The sequence below is a fragment of the Atractosteus spatula genome, chromosome 22 (assembly GCF_055471065.1).
Source record: "Atractosteus spatula isolate fAtrSpa1 chromosome 22, fAtrSpa1.hap1, whole genome shotgun sequence".
Lineage (NCBI taxonomy): Eukaryota > Metazoa > Chordata > Actinopteri > Semionotiformes > Lepisosteidae > Atractosteus > Atractosteus spatula.
The window spans coordinates 977327-997253 of record NC_142727.1 but is presented as its reverse complement, the minus strand read 5'-3'; the positions used below and the strand labels follow the sequence as shown (position 1 = coordinate 997253).

Genomic DNA, 19927 nt, shown 5'->3' with positions numbered 1-19927 from the left:
AGTGTCACTGTCAGACGAATCAGTAGTAAATCTTACTTCTTCCTGTCTGTGGTAAGTGTCTCTCTGGGGTCTGTATTAGCGTCTGTATTAAACTCTGCGTGTGAGGTGTGTCTCTCTAGGGTCTGTATTAGGGTCTGTACTAATCTCTGTGTGTGAGGAGTGTCTCTAGGGTCTATATTAGGGTCTGTATTAATCTCTGTGTGTGAGGAGTGTCTCTAGGGTCTATATTAGGGTCTGTATTAATCTCAGTGTGTGAGGAGTGTCTCTGGGGTCTGTATTAGCTTCTGTATTAAACTCTGTGTGTGAGGTGTGGCTCTCTAGGGTCTGTATTAGGGTCTGTACTAATCTCTGTGTGTGAGGAGTGTCTCTAGGGTCTATATTAGGGTCTGTATTAATCTCTGTGTGTGAGGAGTGTCTCTAGGGTCTATATTAGGGTCTGTATTAATTTCAGTGTGTGAGGAGTGTCTCTAGGGTCTGTATTAGGGTCTGTACTAATCTCTGTGTGTGAGGAGTGTCTCTGGGGTCTATATTAGTGTCTGTATTAATCTCTGTGTGTGAGGAGTGTCTCTAGGGTCTGTATTAATCTCTGTGTGTGAGGTGTGTCTCTAGGGTCTATATAAGGGTCTGTATTAATCTCTGTGTGCGAGGAGTGTCTCTGGGGTCTGTATTAGTGTCTGTATTAATCTCTGTGTGTGAGGAGTGTCTCTAGGGTCTGTATTAATCTCTGTGTGTGAGGTGTGTCTCTAGGGTCTATATAAGGGTCTGTATTAATCTCTGTGTGTGAGGAGTGTCTCTAGGGTCTATATAAGGGTCTGTATTAATCTCTGTGTGCGAGGAGTGTCTCTAGGGTCTATATAAGGGTCTGTATTAATCTCTGTGTGCGAGGAGTGTCTCTGGGGTCTGTATTAGGGTCTGTATTAATCTCAGTGTGTGGAAGTGTCGCTACAGTCTATGTTGGTGCATGTATCGATTTATTGCTCTTTCTCTTCTGTCAGTGTTTGTCCACTCTGGCAGTTTCCAGTGTTGACACCTAAAATAAAAATACAGGTAAACAAACAGCAGCTAAATACTTTTAAGAGAAAGACATGGAAAAACTCATAATTCATAGGTCAAAACTCAAGCTTCATCACTACTACATTACCAGCACAATCACTTTGCTGAGTAGGACTGAACTGCAGCTGTTGAGTCAGCCTGTGTGTTATTAGCTTGCCAGCGCCTGTCTGCTGTAGAAACCAGACTTTCCAGTGCTGGAAACATGGCTGAAGTAGTGCTTTATTAATGTAGCTGCGTTTTCAGCTGAACTCTTGGCACCAACTGAGATGATAAACACAGCTTTGTGACTTAGTTTATTGCTAACAGATGTGTTTGCCTGGCGTGTTCATACAGAGAGATTTAAATCTTTTTTTTTAAATAAATTAGTTAATGAATATAATTGGACTAGCACCATTTTAGAATAATCAAACCTAGCCAATAACATATACTGCCTTGTGTAAAGATATGTTATAATAAAGACAAATTGCTTACAAGATGTAAATATATACAGTTCAATTTCTGTCTAATGTGTATTTCTACATATGCATATGCACTGGAAATGCGTTATGTGGGAGCTTCTGCAGATGTGTGTGTTTTTCAGAAAGTCTTGCAGCTGAAGCCCAGATCTTGGGATTAATCTTCTTACCAAACCACTACTCCTCCTCACAATCTGTCTGCTCATCCCTCCTCCTTCTGTTTCTTTGTCTCTTTCTTTGTCCTCCCTCCTCCCTCTCTCCTGCTCAGACACACTCCTGCAGCAGCTGGCTGCTCAGGAATTTCTCCCATTTTTCTCAAACAGCTGCCAGTGGTGAAGTCACAGAGCAGCCCAGTGCCTCCACACCACACACATTGTGAGAAATCACACTCAACCAGAATTGTGCTGCTACTCCTGCCTGGCGCTAACACACGAGGCTGATTCAATTAATAAAACTGTGAATCCCACAAACTCACTGACCTGAATGACATTCTTACTGGCTGAGTGGCACAAGATAACTGTTAAAAACACTCCTCCCCATCAGAGCTGGAGATACTGGAGAGACACTCAGTCCAGCTCCTCTGTAACTTCACATTAACACCCCTCCCCATCAGAGCTGGAGATACTGTAGAGACACTCAGTCCAGCTCCTCTGTAACTTCACATTAACACCCCTCCCCATCAGAGCTGGAGATACTGGAGAGACACTCAGTCCAGCTCCTCTGTAACTTCACATTAACACCCCTCCCCATCAGAGCTGGAGATACTGGAGAGACACTCAGTCCAGCTCCTCTGTAACTTCACATTAACACCCCTCCCCATCAGAGCTGGAGATACTGGAGAGACACTCAGTCCAGCTCCTCTGTAACTTCACATTAACACCCCTCCCCATCAGAGCTGGAGATGCTGTACCCAGGTGAAGCCCAGGGCCTGGTAGTTCCTGAGACACTCAGTACTACACCTGTACACACACAATATTTCATCCCTAGAGGGGTGACGAGGACGCTGTCTGTGAAAGAGGACAGGATGAGATTTTGTCAGACTTACAGTGTGCCGGTCGCTGGTTTGTTCCGTCTCTCCTCGTTCGCATCTCTCTTTTTCTTTCTCTCCTTCTTTGGTCGGTGTGACCCACCCAGACTCCACTTAATCCCTCCAAGTCCAGCTGTTCCTCTCTCTCTCCCTCAGCCCCTCCTCACTGCCTGTGCTGTTCCTGTGCTGTAGTGTCCAGTCAGTCAGTCAGTGTCTCTGTGCTGTAGTGTCCAGTCAGTCAGGTCTCTGTGCTGTAGTGTCCAGTCAGTCAGTCAGGGTCACTGTGCTGTAGTGTCCAGTCAGTCAGTCAGTGTCTATGTGCTGTAGTGTCCAGTCAGTCAGTCAGTGTCACTGTGCTGTAGTGTCCAGTCAGTCAGTGTCTCTGTGCTGTAGTGTCCAGTCAGTCAGGGTCACTGTGCTGTAGTGTCCAGTCAGTCAGTCAGTGTCACTGTGCTGTAGTGTCCAGTCAGTCAGTGTCTCTGTGCTGTAGTGTCCAGTCAGTCAGTCAGGGTCTCTGTGCTGTAGTGTCCAGTCAGTCTGTATTGAATTCACACACAGAAGGCTGTTTTACAAGGAGGATTTTATTTCACACTTGGGTTCAATATCTCCTCTCTGGGTTTCTATTGTACACAGATGCACCGCCAGTACCAACACATCAGCCCCCTTGTACAGAAAAGTCCTCACAGCAGGGGCTCGAACCCGGAGCACTGGACTCGACTCGCCAGCCTGCTGGCTCCCTCCACCTGGAGACACCTGACCCTGACTGGAGTAACATCCCACTCCTGCCCTCTTTACCCCAGGGTACGGATACATCTTTACTGCGCTATACTGTGTAAATACTGTGATTTACCCTGCTGTCGCTGGGCTATACTACACTATACTGTGTTAATTCTGTGATTTACCCTGCTGTTTCTGGGCTTGACTGCGCTATACTGTGTTAATACTGTGATTTACCCTGCTGTCGCTGGGCTTGACTGCTCTATACTGTGTTTTACCCTGCTGTCGCTGGGCTATACTACACTATGCTGTGTTTTACCCTGCTGTCGCTGGGCTTGACTGCGCTATACTGTGTTAATACTCTGATTTACCACAGCAGAGGACTCCAAGGGCTTTGCGGTCTGAGCCCTGAGTTTAACCCCGTCTGCCCTGGTGCTGGGTGTGCAGTAAACTAGCAGAGAGGGAGAGAGGGGGTGTCTGTGTACCAGGATCAGCCTCAGACACCAGGACCGACGAGCTGGGGTCCCGGTTAGATCTGCTTCCCCCACCTGCGACGTTTGTGGGACCCACCGCCCGGCCACTTCCTGGGCTCAGCTCCTTCCTGGGAGATTCGGGATTTCATTTCACACCCGTCCAATTTGCGATTGTGCCCGTGCCCCGGGTGCGACGTCGCCTCGGGCGCCAGGAGCCGTGACAGCAGGTTGCACGCACACACGCACACACACACACGCACGCGCGCACGTGCACGCTCGTGACAGGAACTGGTCCAGTCCTCTCCCACCATTCCCGGGAGCGACTCATTCCCAGCGGTCCAGTGTCACCCCCTCCCCCTCCGCCCCTCCAGCTGGGTGCCGCGTGAGCGTCTGAGTCAGGCCCTGTGTGTTGGAGCGTGCTGCGCGTCGAGCCGGGTGTTGTGTCCAGTGTGGTCAGGGGCTGACCCTGGTACAGCAGGTGGCCGTGTTTTGGGAAGATTACACAGAGGGAGACACAATGACACGATATATATCTTTACCCCCCCAAACAAAGCGACGGTCCGTGACGGAGGCCGGAGCCTGTTTCCTTATTTCTTCTTCACGGGGGGCTCGTACTGAATGAGCCGGAGCGCGTTCTCGTTCTCCGTCACGCCCTTGATGAACTCGCCCTCGGCCAGTTTCTCTGGGGGTCGGGGAGAGAGCGAGAGAGCAAAGGACAGAGCGGGGGGAGGGGGGAGGGGGGGCAGAAAGAGACAGAGGGTAAATAGAGGGACAGATCATGGGAAAAACGATAAGATGTCGCTGTGCTGTAGTGTCCAGTCAGTCTGTCAGGGTCACTGTGCTGTAGTGTCCAGTCAGTCAGTCAGTGTCTCTGTGCTGTAGTGTCCAGTCAGTCAGGGTCTCTGTGCTGTAGTGTCCAGTCAGTCAGTCAGTGTCGCTGTGCTGTAGTGTCCAGTCAGTCAGTCAGGGTCACTGTGCTGTAGTGTCCAGTCAGTCAGTCAGTGTCTCTGTGCTGTAGTGTCCAGTCAGTCAGTGTCGCTGTGCTGTAGTGTCCAGTCAGTCAGTCAGTGTCTCTGTGCTGTAGTGTCCAGTCAGTCAGGGTCGCTGTGCTGTAGTGTCCAGTCAGTCAGTCAGGGTCTCTGTGCTGTAGTGTCCAGTCAGTCAGTCAGGGTCACTGTGCTGTAGTGTCCAGTCAGTCAGGGTCGCTGTGCTGTAGTGTCCAGTCAGTCAGTCAGGGTCACTGTGCTGTAGTGTCCAGTCAGTCAGTCAGGGTCACTGTGCTGTAGTGTCCAGTCAGTCAGTCAGTGTCTCTGTGCTGTAGTGTCCAGTCAGTCAGTCAGGGTCACTGTGCTGTAGTGTCCAGTCAGTCAGGGTCACTGTGCTGTAGTGTCCAGTCAGTCAGTCAGTGTCTCTGTGCTGTAGTGTCCAGTCAGTCAGTGTGTCTGAATCTCTCACCATTCTCTCCCTTGCTGAAGTAGGTCCACAGTTTATCGGCTCTTTTCTCTGGTGTGTTCTCATCCTCTGGCAGCAACTTCACCTCATCTTTCGGGATCAGCTTGAAGATGGCCTGAGGTACAGAGAGGGTGACAGAGTCATCTGTAACTTCACATTAACACCCCTCCCCATCAGAGCTGGAGATACTGGAGAGACACTCAGTCCAGCTCCTCTGTAACTTCACATTAACACTCCTCCCCATCAGAGCTGGAGATACTGGAGAGACACTCAGTCCAGCTCCTCTGTAACTTCACATCAACACCCCTCACCATCAGAGCTGGAGATACTGTAGAGACACTCAGTCCAGCTCCTCTGTAACTTCACATTAACACCCCTCCCCATCAGAGCTGGAGATACTGTAGAGACACTCAGTCCAGCTCCTCTGTAACTTCACATTAACACTCCTCCCCATCAGAGCTGGAGATACTGGAGAGACACTCAGTCCAGCTCCTCTGTAACTTCACATTAACACTCCTCCCCATCAGAGCTGGAGATACTGGAGAGACACTCAGTCCAGCTCCTCTGTAACTTCACATTAGGGCTTAGGGGAGCTGGTCACCTATTGCCAATAAAGCATTCAACTTTTGAAAAGGCAGAGAAATGAAAAACGTGTGTAGACCGAGCAGTGGTGCAGTAGCAACAGCAGTAGTAATAGCAGTGATGGGTGTGTGATATACAGCAGTAATAGCAGCTGTGTACCAGCAGGACCAGTTGCCTGTAGTGGCAGCCGCAGTGCTGCAATGTTGGCTCTCTGTACAGACTCTGTGATTGTGACCTGGTCCTGTCCCTCTGTCAGGGTGGCTTGTGGTTGTAGTTCCCTCTGTGTCCACCAGAGGGAGACGCACGCAGTGCAATAGCCTGTGCGAGTTAGCTCTCCATCTCCCTCCCTCCTGCTCTCTCTCTGTCTCCCCCCTCTCCTCGCTGCATCACTGCTGTCCCTCTCCGACCTGACAGAGCAGGGCTGGAATGGTTTTACACGGCTGATTTTCCCAGCCTGGACTAAATTAACTGCACATGTTGGCAGAGATGCAGAGAACTATGTTGTTACATAAGAAGGCTGGTGGTTCGTTGTTTGTTCCACACTCCCACCCCTCTTTGTGTAATGGACCGCCTCCTGTTCTCATTTCTCATGCCTGTCCTGTGGGTCTGTGAATCAGGAGGCAGAAATGGCCATTAGATCACTCAGCTTGATGAGCAGTGTGTCGGTCAGCGTGTCAGAGAGACAGTTGGTCACTTAGTGTGATGACCAGTCTGTCGGTCAGTAAGTGCGATGGCCAGTCGGTTACTGTGGTGGCCAGTCGGTCAGTCAGTGTGGTGACCAGTCAGTCAGTGTGATGGCCAGTCGGTCAGTCATTCAGTGTGTTGACCAGTCGGTCACTCATTCAGTGTGATGGCCAGTCTGTCAGTCAGTGTGGTGGCCAGTCGGTCAGTCGGTCGGTCAGTCAGTCGGTCAGTCAGTCAGTGTGGTGGCCTGTCAGTCAGTCGGTCAGTGTGGTGGCCAGTCGGTCAGTCGGTCAGTCAGTCAGTCAGTGTGGTGGCCAGTCGGTCAGTCGGTCAGTCAGTCGGTCGGTGTGGTGGTCAGTCGGTCAGTCGGTCGGTCGGTCAGTCGGTCAGTCGGTCAGTGTGGTGGCCAGTCGGTCAGTCGGTCAGTCAGTCAGTCAGTGTGGTGGCCAGTCGGTCAGTCGGTCAGTGTGGTGGCCAGTCGGTCAGTCAGTCGGTCGGTCAGTCGGTCGGTGTGATGGTCAGTCGGTCGGTCGGTCAGTGTGGTGGCCAGTCGGTCAGTCGGTCAGTCAGTCAGTCAGTCGGTCGGTGTGGTTGCCAGTCGGTCAGTCGGTCAGTGTGGTGGCCAGTCGGTCAGTCAGTCGGTCGGTCAGTCGGTCGGTGTGGTGGCCAGTCGGTCGGTCGGTCGGTCGGTCAGGGTGGTGGCCAGTCGGTCAGTCGGTCAGTGTGGTGGCGGCGGACTCACGTTGCAGATCTCCCGCACTTCGCTCTTGTTGATGTAGCCGTTCTTGTCCACGTCGAAGAGCGAGAAGGCCCACTCCAGCTTCAGCGCCATCTTGCCCGAGGAGGTCAGGTGCAGCGCGATGATGTACTCCTTGAAGTCCAGCGTGCCGTCGCCGTTGGCGTCGAAGGAGCGGAAGACGTGCTGCGCGTAGGTCTTGGCGTCGCTGTTGGGGAAGAAGCGCTCGTAGATGCGCTCGAACTCGGGCCGCGTGATGCGCCCGTCGGGGCACTGCTTCTTGAAGGCGTCGTACCACTGCGTGATCTCCTGCTCCGAGAACTTGGTGTTGAGCTTGAGGTCCTCCAGGATCTCCTTCGAGATGGCGCCGCTCTTGGCATTGCCCATCTCCACTCTGGTCGCTCGGTCGCTCGGTCGCTCGGTCGCTCGGTCGTTCGGATGGATCTCTCCTGGGGAGCCGGTGCTGTGGGTGAGGAAGGGAACCATGGTAAAGTCTGACTGCTGCAAATACTGCAGTAAAGTCCTCCTTTCCCAAATACCACAGTAATACCATCTTACTGTCTCAAATGCCACAGTAAAGTCCTACTATCCGAAATTCCACAGTAAAGTCTTACTGTCACAAATGCCACAGTAAAGTCAACATAAAGTCACAGTAAAGTAACACTGTCACAAATACCTCAGTAAAGTATTACTGTCTCAAATGCCACAGAAAGTATTACTTTCACAAATACCACAGTAAAGTCAACGTAAAGTCACAGTAAAGTAACACTGTCACAAATACCACAGTAAAGTATTACTAAGATACCACAGTAAAGTACTACTCTCCCAAATAGCATGGTAAAGTCGTACACTCACAAATACAGATGTAAATTACTACTGTCCCAAAAAACATGGTCAAGTACTACTGTCTCAAATACTACAGTAAAGTCCTACTATCTGAAATTCCACAGTAAAGTATTACTGTCTCAAATAGCACAGTAGAGTATTACTGTCACAAATACCACAGTAATGTACTACTATCACAAATACCACAGTAAAGTATTACTGTATAAAATACCACTGTAAAGTCACAGTAAAGTAACACTATCCCAAATACCATGTTAAATTGAGACTGTCCCAAATACCACAGCAATTTACTCTAGTAAAAATGCTACTCCAGATTACTACAGTCCAGAATACTGTAGTAAAGTCCTACTGTACCCAATACCGCAGTAAGTTGCTGCAGCTGAGAGTTCTCCAGCAGTCTCTCGGCTTGGCTGGCGTTCGCAGTGAGGTGCTGGGAGCCGCAGAGCGAAGGCTGAGTGGAGCGCGCTGGAGGAGTGTGCTCTCGGTGTGTCTCTGCTGAGCAGCTTTACACACAGGATAATACAATTAGAGGATTTAGCCCCAGCGATAAACCACACTGACGCCTCGTAAGGCACTGCTCTCTTAATATAGATCTGCAGACCGATCGCTCTGTGTGACAGAGTTAGGGCTCTGTGCAGACTGCCCAGTGTGTGTCTGTGTGTGTGACAGTTCAGAGCTCTGTGCAGACTGCCCAGTGTGTGTCTGTGTGTGTGACAGTTCAGAGCTCTGTGCAGACTGCCCAGTGTGTGTCTGTGTGTGTGACAGTTCAGGGCTCTGTGCAGACTGCCCAGTGTGTGTCTGTGTGTGTGTGACAGTTCAGGGCTCTGTGCAGACTGCCCAGTGTGTGTCTGTGTGTGTGTGACAGTTCAGGGCTCTGTGCAGACTGTCCAGTGTGTGTCTGTGTGTGTGTGACAGTTCAGAGCTCTGTGCAGACTGCCCAGTGTGTGTCTCTGTGTGTGACAGTTCAGAGCTCTGTGCAGACTGCCCAGTGTGTGTCTGTGTGTGAGACAGTTCAGGGCTCTGTGCAGACTGCCCAGTGTGTGTCTGTGTGTGACAGTTCAGGGCTCTGTGCAGACTGCCCAGTGTGTGTCTCTGTGTGTGACAGTTCAGAGCTCTGTGCAGACTGCCCAGTGTGTGTCTCTGTGTGTGACAGTTCAGGGCTCTGTGCAGACTGGCCAGTGTGTGTCTCTGTGTGTGTGACAGTTCAGGGCTCTGTGCAGACTGCCCAGTGTGTGTCTGTGTGTGTGACAGTTCAGAGCTCTGTGCAGACTGCCCAGTGTGTGTCTCTGTGTGTGACAGTTCAGAGCTCTGTGCAGACTGCCCAGTGTGTGTCTCTGTGTGTGACAGTTCAGGGCTCTGTGCAGACTGCCCAGTGTGTGTCTCTGTGTGTGTGACAGTTCAGGGCTCTGTGCAGACTGCCCAGTGTGTGTCTGTGTGTGTGACAGTTCAGGGCTCTGTGCAGACTGCCCAGTGTGTGTCTGTGTGTGTGTGACAGTTCAGGGCTCTGTGCAGACTGCCCAGTGTGTGTCTGTGTGTGTGACAGTTCAGAGCTCTGTGCAGACTGCCCAGTGTGTGTCTCTGTGTGTGTGACAGTTCAGGGCTCTGTGCAGACTGCCCAGTGTGTTTCTCTGTGTGTGTGACAGCTCAGGGCTCTGTGCAGACTGCCCGCTGTGTGTGTCGGTCTCAGGCTGGGGAACGTGTGTCTGTCATACTGCTGTCTGTGTTTCCCTAAGGTCTGCGACAGTGTGGGGTTTGATCCCCTCCCACCCAGTGACACACTCACCCACTTTCCCCCTTACAGCCCTGCTTCATTAATTAATGAGCCAGCTCATTAAGAAGGTCTGCACTTTCAGACCTCTGCTTGGTCTTTAAAGGACTGGCAGGAATCATGCCAGCGAAGATAGTTATTATGGTCTGGCATTAAGATTTCAGTTAAGGTAATTGACTCCCCACCCCCACTGTCCATTGGTTAAGCTTTTAATTAAGGTAATGAGTGGCTGTCCAGTTCCATAGGCAGCCTCGCCATCTGGCCTGTCACAAAGCAGGAGACAGACAGACTGGACTGAGGATGGATGAGATTAGACCATCTTGATTATAACTACAAGAGAAAACAACACAGTGACCCTGACTGGACACTACAGCACAGAGACACTGACTGACTGGACACTACAGCACAGTGACCCTGACTGACTGACTGGACACTACAGCACAGAGACACTGACTGACTGACTGGACACTACAGCACAGAGACACTGACTGACTGGACACTACAGCACAGTGACCCTGACTGACTGACTGGACACTACAGCACAGAGACCCTGACTGACTGACTGGACACTACAGCACAGAGACACTGACTGACTGACTGGACACTACAGCACAGTGACTGACTGACTGACTGGACACTACAGCACAGAGACACTGACTGACTGACTGGACACTACAGCACAGTGACCCTGACTGACTGGACACTACAGCACAGAGACACTGACCGACTGACTGGACACTACAGCACAGTGACCCTGACTGACTGACTGGACACTACAGCACAGAGACACTGACTGACTGACTGGACACTACAGCACAGAGACACTGACTGACTGGACACTACAGCACAGTGACCCTGACTGACTGACTGGACACTACAGCACAGAGACCCTGACTGACTGACTGGACACTACAGCACAGAGACACTGACTGACTGACTGGACACTACAGCACAGTGACTGACTGACTGACTGGACACTACAGCACAGAGACACTGACTGACTGACTGGACACTACAGCACAGTGACCCTGACTGACTGGACACTACAGCACAGGGACACTGACCGACTGACTGGACACTACAGCACAGTGACCCTGACTGACTGACTGGACACTACAGCACAGGGACACTGACCGACTGACTGGACACTACAGCACAGAGACACTGACTGACTGGACACTACAGCACAGTGACCCTGACTGACTGACTGGACACTACAGCACAGCGACCCTGACTGACTGACTGGACACTACAGCACAGAGACACTGACTGACTGGACACTACAGCACAGTGACCCTGACTGACTGGACACTACAGCACAGAGACACACAACCTCTCTGCCCTTCTAAAACAGTTCAGAGAGAGTGGCGTCTTCCACTGTATGTCCCAGGTTTCCTGGGGACTGTAAATTAGCAGCACACCAGGCCCTTTCCTCAGTGTGCTGAGCCAAGGGAAAGAAGCTGCTGTGAGGGGCGTTAGGGACAACAGGGGGAGCAGTGGGGGCACCCCTGTGCTCCTAGCCCAGCGTTCTGCAGACACCCACCCCTCTCTGTGCACAGACGGCCGAGCCGAGAGAAGCTCCTGTTGCCAGGTGAGAGCTGCTTTCCTCCCTCGCCTATAAATACACCCCAGTGTTTCCCTCCAGAGGGATTACAGCCTGAGCCAATTCCCAGCCTCCGGAATAGCTGACCTCTGCCCTTTCCTCTGTCAGGGGCTGTTTCTGAGGCTGGAGCAGATAAGCCTGGCCCACACGGTCCCTGCCAGCTCAGCTGTGTGCGAGAGAGGGCCTGTCTGTCCCCATGTGTCACCCCTGGCAACCCATCACCTTGACAACGGGTCCCCACAGCAGCCCATCACCCTGACAACTAGTCTCCATAGCAACCCATCACCTTGACAACGGGTCCCCACAGCAACCCATCACCTTGATAACTGGTCCCCACAGCAGCCTACACCCTGACAACTAGTCTCCACATCAACCCATCACCTTGACAACTACTCTCCACATCAACCCATCAGCCTGACAACTAGTCTCCACAGCAAGTCATCACCCCGACAACTGGTCTCCACAGCAACCCATCGCCCTTGCAACTGATCTCCATAGCAACCCATCACCCTGACAACTAGTCTCCAAAGCAATGCATCACCTTGACAACTGGTGTCCACAGCAACCCATTGCCTTGACAACTGGTCCCCACAGCAACACATCACCCTGACAACTGGACCCCAGAGCAACATGTCACCCTGACAACTGGTCCCCACAGCAGTTTATCCCTCTTCCTTGACAATCCATTCCCAGGACAGCAAGCCCCGGCTACACCTCGTCCCTGTGTGTCTGCCTAGCACTGCTGGTGAGCTGCCGCCAGCAGCAGGTTGGGACAGTGTATGCGGCCGCCCGGCACCTGCGTGTCCGGCGGCTGACTCTGCTCCCCGTCTCCCTCTCTCTGTCAGTCCGTCGCAGGGAAGGTGAGATCGACAGATTCCCCACCTCTCTCGCTCTCTCCCTGCCCCTCCCGGGTTGATCCTGAAAGTAGCTGCTTAGGGATTATCCCTGAAATCGGATTTTAGGAGGATTTGAGGATCCTCCTTCGGTGAGGAGGAGCTGTAAGAATAAGACCGGTCACTCTCCTGGAAAAACACATGGAGGAGGATTAGAGCTTAATATAGACAAACTGAACAACTGGACACTACAGCACAGGGACACTGACTAACTGACTGGACACTACAGCACAGTGACCCTGACTGACTGGACACTACAGCACAGTGACACTGACTGACTGACTGGACACTACAGCACAGAGACACTGACTGACTGACTAGACACTACAGCACAGTAATGCTGGACATTCAGACCTGTCTGTGTCCGGTTTCTATGTCCAGGCTGTGGCCATCACATGGAAATTCAGAGTGGGATACAGGAGGCACTTTTGTATGGGGGGGCCCCGACGTGCCCTTTCAGACTGAATTCAGGAGCAGGTCTGTGTGCAAAGAGTGGCGGGTGTCTGGAACAGGCTTCCCGGCCACATCGTTGAGGAGAATTCCCTGGGATCCTTCACCTTGTAGCCAGAAAGACCTCACCTCCTTTGGTGTCCAAGACCCCTGCTACAGCAGGCAAGTCTGCCCCCTTGTGGCCCCGTCCTGGATAACATCCCCTGGTCACACCCCTGTGGCCCTGCAGTCTGTGTCACAGCGCGGCCTCCTGGACAGCAGTCCGAGCAGCAGGACCTGGACAGCATCCAGTCGGCACCCTGGTGTGTGGGGCGCGTCTCTCATCTCTGGCAAATGAAGGGTTCAAAATGGGCATCAGGAAGAGCGAACCTCTGGGATTCCTGGAGGTCAGCAGCTGGTTGAAGTGCTTTTCTGTCTGAATTTCGGCATCAGCTGTGATTGACTTCTAAGCGCAGCGATCGCTGTCTGATGCCCCACGGCCAGCTGTCGCCCAGCGGGGCCGCGGGGAGCTGGTCGGTGTCGCTCTCGGGACGGTGACCAGCGAGAGGAGCCGTTCGGCCCGTCCAGTGCGTCTCATCGTTAGTAGTTCACTGATCCCAGGAGCTCAGCCAGCTGTGTCTGGAGAGAAGCCAGGGAATGGGCTTCAGCAACATGGCCTGGGCAGCCTGTTCCCCCCTCCCACCACTCTTTGTGTACAGAAGTGCCTGCTGGTGTCAGTTCAAATGTCTTGCTTTCTGCTTCATGGAAACTTTTGCGAATGAAATGAGTAATAAATGACAATCAACCCCCCCCCCCCAGGGAAGTGGTTTCAACATTTGTTCCCCACTCCCGCCACCCTTTGTGCAAAGAAGCACCTCCTGACTGGAGGATCTCAGCCAGCTGTGTCTTGAGAGGAACCAGGGTATCAGTTTCAACCACACAGCTGGGTTAACTTGTTCCACGCCCCCACCACCCTCTGCGTACAGCCTCCTGTCCTGACTGGAGGGTCTCATCCAGCTGTGCCTGGAGAGAAGCCAGGGTGTAGGGTTCGACAGCTTGTTCCACACCCCTGCCACCCTCTGTATACAGCAGTGAAACTACTCCCCTTGCAGCGGCGCAGTATCTTGGCCAGCGGGCGGAGGAAGACAGAGAGCTGGGGGGGTTGTTTGCGCAGAGCCGATAGTGTTTGTTTGTCCTGGAGCTGGAGGGGAGATAAAGGGGGGTGGAGGGGGTTTCGAGGAAGGGAGTGGGGAGTCCCGGGGGGCAGAGATAAGTGCCACTTAATGCATGTTAATGACAGATCCCCCCTCGCCGGAGTGGGCAGCCTGTGGGACTCTGCAGGCGGAGACTCACAGCCTGCAGGATCGCTGCTCCGGTGCTGAGATGTCCACTCTCACAGTCAGCAGCAGCGCTACTGTCCACCTGCTGCTGTAGAGGCAGCTGTCCGGGGTCTGGAGATCAGCCACTGAGAGACAGGAGACTGTCCAGGGTCTGGAGATCAGCCACTGAGAGACAGGAGACTGTCCAGGGTCTGGAGATCAGCCACTGAGAGACGGGAGACTGTCCAGGGTCTGGAGATCTGTGAGAGACAGACAGAAGACAGTCCTGGGTCTGGAGATCTGTGAGTGAGAGACAGGAGACTGTCCAGGGTCTGGAGATCAGCCACTGAGAGACAGGAGACTGTCCAGGGTCTGGAGATCAGCCACTGATAGACGGGAGACTGTCCTGGGTCTGGAGATCAGCCACTGAGAGACAGGAGACTGTCCAGGGTCTGGAGATCAGCCACTGAGAGACAGGAGACTGTCCAGGGTCTGGAGATCAGCCACTGAGAGACAGGAGACTGTCCTGGGTCTGGAGATCAGCCACTGAGAGACGGGAGACTGTCCAGGGTCTGGAGATCAGCCACTGAGAGACGGGAGACGGAGGAGAGAGGAGAGAGGGACAGGGAGAAAGAGGTGAGCACATTTCTTTCTTAAGATCAATGAAACTTACTGACTGACACGCTTATAGACACACCAAATAACTTACACACTGACTGACGCACTGACACACTGACTGAGAGACACACTGACACACTGACTGAGAGACACACTGACTGACTTAATATCCTGACTTTATGAGTGGCAGATCTAAACTTAGTCGATGAACACATTGCTCAACATCGGATGGATGGATGGATTGAGTGATTGAGTGATTGAGTGATTGAGTGATTGATTGCTCTGCAGCCTCAGCTCTCCGGCTCTGGTCCCGGTCCAGTCTCGCCTGGAGAGATACGATCTGTCAGGCTGGGCTGCGGCTCTAATTCAAGATCAAAGAGCTTCGCTGGCGTGGCCCCTGGAGCGTTTCTAATCATTGGAAAAACAAAATTTGTCGCTGAGCCTGTCCTCTGGATGACCAGGTCTGTCTGTGTCCAGTGCTCACTGCAGCCTGTGGTCACTGTGCTGACCTCTGTGTCCAGTGTCTGTGTCCAGTGGTCACTGCGCTGTCCTCTGTGTCCAGTGTCTGTGTCCAGCCTGTGGTCACTGTGCTGACCTCTGTGTCCAGTGGACAGTGCGCTGACCTCTGTCTCTCCCCAGACGATGCCAGGCTCCGAGCCCAGCGTGTCCTACGACAGTGGCGCCCAGGCCGTGACGGTGGTCTCCATCACGGGCATCTCCAAGGTGACGGGGGGCATGGAGCTGTCCTGGGGGGGCTGCCTGCTGGGCTTCGGCTGCGTCTGGAGCCTGATCGCGCTGTCGGCCGTGGGCGTGGGGCTCTGGGAGCAGCTGGGGGCCGGGGCGCAGCGTGACCCCCCGCGCCCCTCCGTCCTGCTGCTCATGGGCCTGGTCCTGCTGGCCGCGGGGGGGGGGCTGGTGGCGGCCGTGCTGCTGTGGCGCCGTGTCCACACGAGGAGGACGAGGAGAGCCGCAGCTGGAGGAAGAGCAGGGGAAGAGGGGAGGACAGTGCTGGTGGACGGGCACAGCACCAAGAAAGTCACTGTCTGAGAGGCTGGGCTGGACTGACTGGACTGGACTGGACTGACTGGACTGGGAGCTGGACTAGTTCTTCACTGGGATTATAATCAGACTCACTGACACTGACAGAGCAGTCTGAGACTCTCCAGGCTGGACTGGACTGATGTAATTGTAAATTGGATGCATTTGCCTGTGTTGTGGAAGGAAATGTTGTGAGAGCTTTTCTGCCTGAATTCACATAAAAGTTTCATGGTATGTAAAATACAAACTGCAAAATAAAGTGCAGGTTTTTCTTCATCAAACTCTCCCTTTACTCTGCACCCAGTGTCTGTGTCCAGGCTGTGGTCAGTGAGCCTGTCCTCTGTGTCCAGTGTCCGTGTCCAGGCTGTGATCAGTGAGCAGCCAGTCCTCGGCTCTACTCCCGCCTCCACCCCCCCCCCCGGCGGCCCCCTATCTGCTCTCTATCGCACAATTAGTGCAGAATGAAGCCACAGGAAGTCTGCTAAGTGTTTCCTGGCCGGAGATGGGCGTGTGAATCTGGGGGAGGGGGGGACGGCATTGACTGACGGACCAGCTGAGACGCTTCCTGCGCGGCGGCCTGTCTCTGGCCTGTCTCAGGGCTCGCTGCGCCATTGTGGGTCGCCCAGCTGCTGTCCTGTCTGACCCTGTGATGAAGTCCCAGCAGTCCAGTCTCTCTTATATGTTATGACATCAGTACAGAACAGTGTGTCATATATATTGTCAGGACTAGCAGTTGTCTGCAGTATAACACACAGTAATTATACGTTCAAATATTATCTGAGCAGGGTCACATCCTCAAATTGATTTTGAAATCGAATTCTTGCCCTTTGTGATCGCTGGATAGGGATCAATGACCTCATTTCCACGTGAAGCACTGGCCGAAACGCGGTCTGGTATGGCCAGTGGCAGGAGCTGTGAACAGCTGGCCGAGAAGATGATATATAATAATAATAATAATAATAATAATAATAACAATAACAATAATAATAATAATGATTGCTTACACTTATATAGCGCTTTTCTGGACACTCCACTCAAAGCGCTTCACAGGTAATGGGGATCCCCTCCACCCCCAGTGTGCAGCCCCACCTAGATGATGCTCCAGTACTCTCCCCACAGACCAGCTCTCAGTGGGGAGGAGAGCAGAGTGATGAAGCCAGCTCAGAGATGGGGATTATTAGGAGGCCATGATTGGTGAGGGCCAATGGGAGATTTTTGGCCAGGAGGTCAGGGTAACACCCCTACTCCTCTCGAGAAACGCCCTGGGATTTTTAATGACCACAGAGAGTCAGGACCTCGGGTTTTTTTACGTCTCATCCGAAGGACGGCGTGTATTTACAGTATAGTGTCCCCATCACTATACTGGGGCGTTAGGACCCACACGGGCCGCAGGGTGAGCGCCCCCTGCTGGCCCCACTAACACCTCTTCTATATTCATATAAATGAATCAGAGCAGTGAAGAAGAACGACAAAGGGTCTGGATAGCGACGCTCCTTGCTCTTCACTGGCCATGCTGGGAGAGTCGGTCCAGCAGGCTCGTGCGGCTCTGTGCAGCCAGGAGACATTCCAGGGGGGGCAGTGGATACCGGCACTGGAGCAGACCACAGGCCTGCTGGCAGCCTGAACGTCGCCGGAGCACGGCAGAGCTGGCTGATACGATCGGAGAGACGCTTGTGCTGCAGGAGAGCGGCTTCACACAACACTGGGACAGGATGTCAGATGGCTTCAGACCTGAGTATCTGTTACAGCTGGAATGAGACGTGGGGAGTTTGACAGATGTACAGAGGGGTTTAGACACAATAATCAATACGGATCAATTACAAAAGGATCAATTCAGCCTTCAGCAAATTGTAGAATGAGAGTGAGTGTAAGAGAGACCACAGACCTCCAGCTTTTACCCCGAGCTGTAAAACTGATCAGGGATTTAAAATCATAGCTGGAAAGTGACAGATCTCTGATCCAAACAGATCAATAGACACACAAGTGACAGGCAGGGACAGATTTCTCCAGGACTGTGTGAAATAAGTCAGACAAACTGTTCTGGACTGTGGCAGAGAAGCACAGTTAACAGAATAGTGGCTGAAAGATCTGCAGGCAAACTGCTGTGGAAAACAAGTTCATATCCAGCCACAGAGCCAGCGTGTCAGAACCAGCAGGTGATGGAGGAAGAAATAAAACTGATCAGAAGACAAAGAGACGAACACAGAAACTGACAGACTGACCCTGGAGTAAAACATTAGTGATGAGAACATGATTTCAGTCAGCACACTGCACTGAGCCTGTCAACTTGATGAAAAGATGTGTTCAGGAAGATCAGAAAGAGACAGGTGTTCAGGCACCTTCAGCACAACATCCCACTGAGGCTCATTCAGAGCTGGTGAGGGTGTCAGTCTGAGACTCTTGGCCTGGAGCTGGTGTCTGCTGTGTCACTGAGGCTCAGGGCCAGGAGCTGGACTGGATACAGATGACATCGCGGTCAGTGGAGCACAGCTGGAAACTGAAAAGGGCTTCATTAAAACAGCCTCCATAGACATGTGTAGCAGTGTCTCCGCCTGGCGGCCACACTGTGAAATTTCACCTTCTGACATTGCTTTTCACAGTGTTCCTGCAACTTTAAATGTCGACATTTGAACTGATTGGAGTAGTTCAGGTGGGTAGCCGAGTCAGCATGCGTAGGCTGCAAAGGAACAAGTAATAGGTTACAGTGCAGCAGACAGACAGTATCACAGTGTTCCAGTGTAGCAGACAGACAGTATCACAGTGTTACAGTGCAGAAGACTGTATGACAAAGTACAGTGCAGCAGACAGACAGTATCACAGATTTCCAGTGCAGCAGACAGACAGTATCACAGTGTTTCAATGTAGGAGGCAGCTGTGGGGGGATCCTGGCAGTGGTGGAATAGCTCTCCTGTCCCTGTATGTTAGTGAATTTTATGTCAGCGTAGGTCACATCTTCAGCCATGGTGTCTCACTGTCTCAACGCACAGAGACAGAAGGGAGGATACTGAATGAGGAAGAGTCAGAAGGAGGAGTTGTCTACGTTCCTGTGTTTTCTATAACTGACTGGCCTCCTCAAAGAGACGAACACAGAATCTGAAAAACTGACCCTGGAGTAAAACATTAGTGATGAGAACATGATTTCAGTCAGCACACTGCACTGAGCCTGTCAACTTGATGAAAAGATGTGTTCAGGAAGACCATTGAGAGAGACAGATGTTCAGGCACCTTCAGCTCAACATCCCACTGAGGCTCATTCAGAGCTGTCACGAGTTAGAGAGGGGCGAATTAGGCCAGTACCCACAATTGATAAACATACAGAAGAGAGTATTACAGTATTGGCTACACCTAAAAAACAGCGACCAAAATTCCTACCACCACAAAGCCCTGCTGAGCCGAGAGCTGAGCCCAAAACAGAGCCCCTGAGCCAGCTGGTCCTGAGGCTCACTGACCTGAGCCACACCGACACCAGCCAGCCTCAGGACAGCACTGCTAGAGCACCACAACTCAGACTCCACCACATCACACACAACACACAACACACAACCAGCTTCAGGACAGCACTGCTAGAGCACCACAACCCAGACTCCACCACATCACAGCACAACACACACAACACACAACCAGCCTCAGGACAGCACTGCTAGAGCACCACAACCCAGACTCAACCACATCACAGCACAACACACACAACACACAACCAGCATCAGGACAGCACTGCTAGAGCACCACAACCCAGACTCAACCACATCACAGCACAACACACACAACACACAACCAGCTTCAGGACAGCACTGCTAGAGCACCACAACTCAGACTCAACCACATCACAGCACAATACACACAACACACAACCAGCCTCAGGACAGCACTGCTAGAGCACCACAACCCAGACTCCACCACATCACAGCACAACACACACAACACACAACCAGCCTCAGGACAGCACTGCTAGAGCACCACAACTCAGACTCAAGCACATCACAGCACAATACATACAACACACAACCAGCCTCAGGACAGCACTGCTAGAGCACCACAACCCAGACTCAACCACATCACAGCACAGATCAAACAGCAGTATCTCACACACACACAAACACAACATAAACTGGAATGCTACAGAACCCTAAACAGACAATACACACTAGCCGAATATTTGACCAGGATAAGAAACAGCAAACAGAAACAGACCCTGACGAAGTACAGGCTCAGTGATCACAGCCTGGCCAGAGAA

At 52.3% G+C, this 19927-nt stretch overlaps 2 protein-coding genes across 4 annotated transcripts; one reads left to right on the top strand and one right to left on the bottom strand.

The window, feature by feature from the left end:
* Nucleotides 1-3106: 3106 nt before the first annotated feature.
* Nucleotides 3107-12253, bottom strand: rcvrn2 (recoverin 2). 3 transcript variants are annotated; one of them, XM_088939810.1, is made up of 4 exons: nt 12193-12253; nt 7186-7642; nt 5181-5292; nt 3107-4407 (listed from the first exon to the last, which is right to left on the bottom strand). In XM_088939810.1, exons 2-4 carry the CDS (start codon nt 7564-7566, stop codon nt 4313-4315), a joined length of 588 nt encoding a protein of 195 aa, XP_088795936.1. In that variant the 5' UTR covers nt 7567-7642; nt 12193-12253; the 3' UTR covers nt 3107-4312. The 3 variants fall into 3 exon arrangements, with proteins under 3 accessions (XP_088795936.1, XP_088795933.1, XP_088795934.1); XM_088939807.1 differs by lacking the exon at nt 12193-12253 and adding an exon at nt 8380-8503; XM_088939808.1 differs by lacking the exon at nt 12193-12253 and adding an exon at nt 8387-8503.
* Nucleotides 12254-14047: 1794 nt separating this feature from the next.
* On the top strand, nt 14048-15969 carry LOC148816402 (uncharacterized). The gene is made up of 2 exons (XM_088939806.1): nt 14048-14673; nt 15295-15969. Exon 2 carries the CDS (start codon nt 15298-15300, stop codon nt 15700-15702), a length of 405 nt encoding a protein of 134 aa, XP_088795932.1. The 5' UTR covers nt 14048-14673; nt 15295-15297; the 3' UTR covers nt 15703-15969.
* Nucleotides 15970-19927: the final 3958 nt, after the last annotated feature.

Coding starts and splice junctions, on each gene's coding strand:
- LOC148816402 (XM_088939806.1), top strand. CDS start 15,298: ATGCCAGGCTCCGAGCCCAGCGTGTCCTACGACAGTGGCGCCCAGGCC.
- rcvrn2 (XM_088939810.1), bottom strand. CDS start 7,566: ATGGGCAATGCCAAGAGCGGCGCCATCTCGAAGGAGATCCTGGAGGAC. Junction 5,293..7,185: donor AAGTGCGGGAGATCTGCAAC/GTGAGTCCGCCG, acceptor TCTGTACCTCAG/GCCATCTTCAAGCTGATCCC. Junction 4,408..5,180: donor CTTCAGCAAGGGAGAGAATG/GTGAGAGATTCA, acceptor CCCGACCCCCAG/AGAAACTGGCCGAGGGCGAG.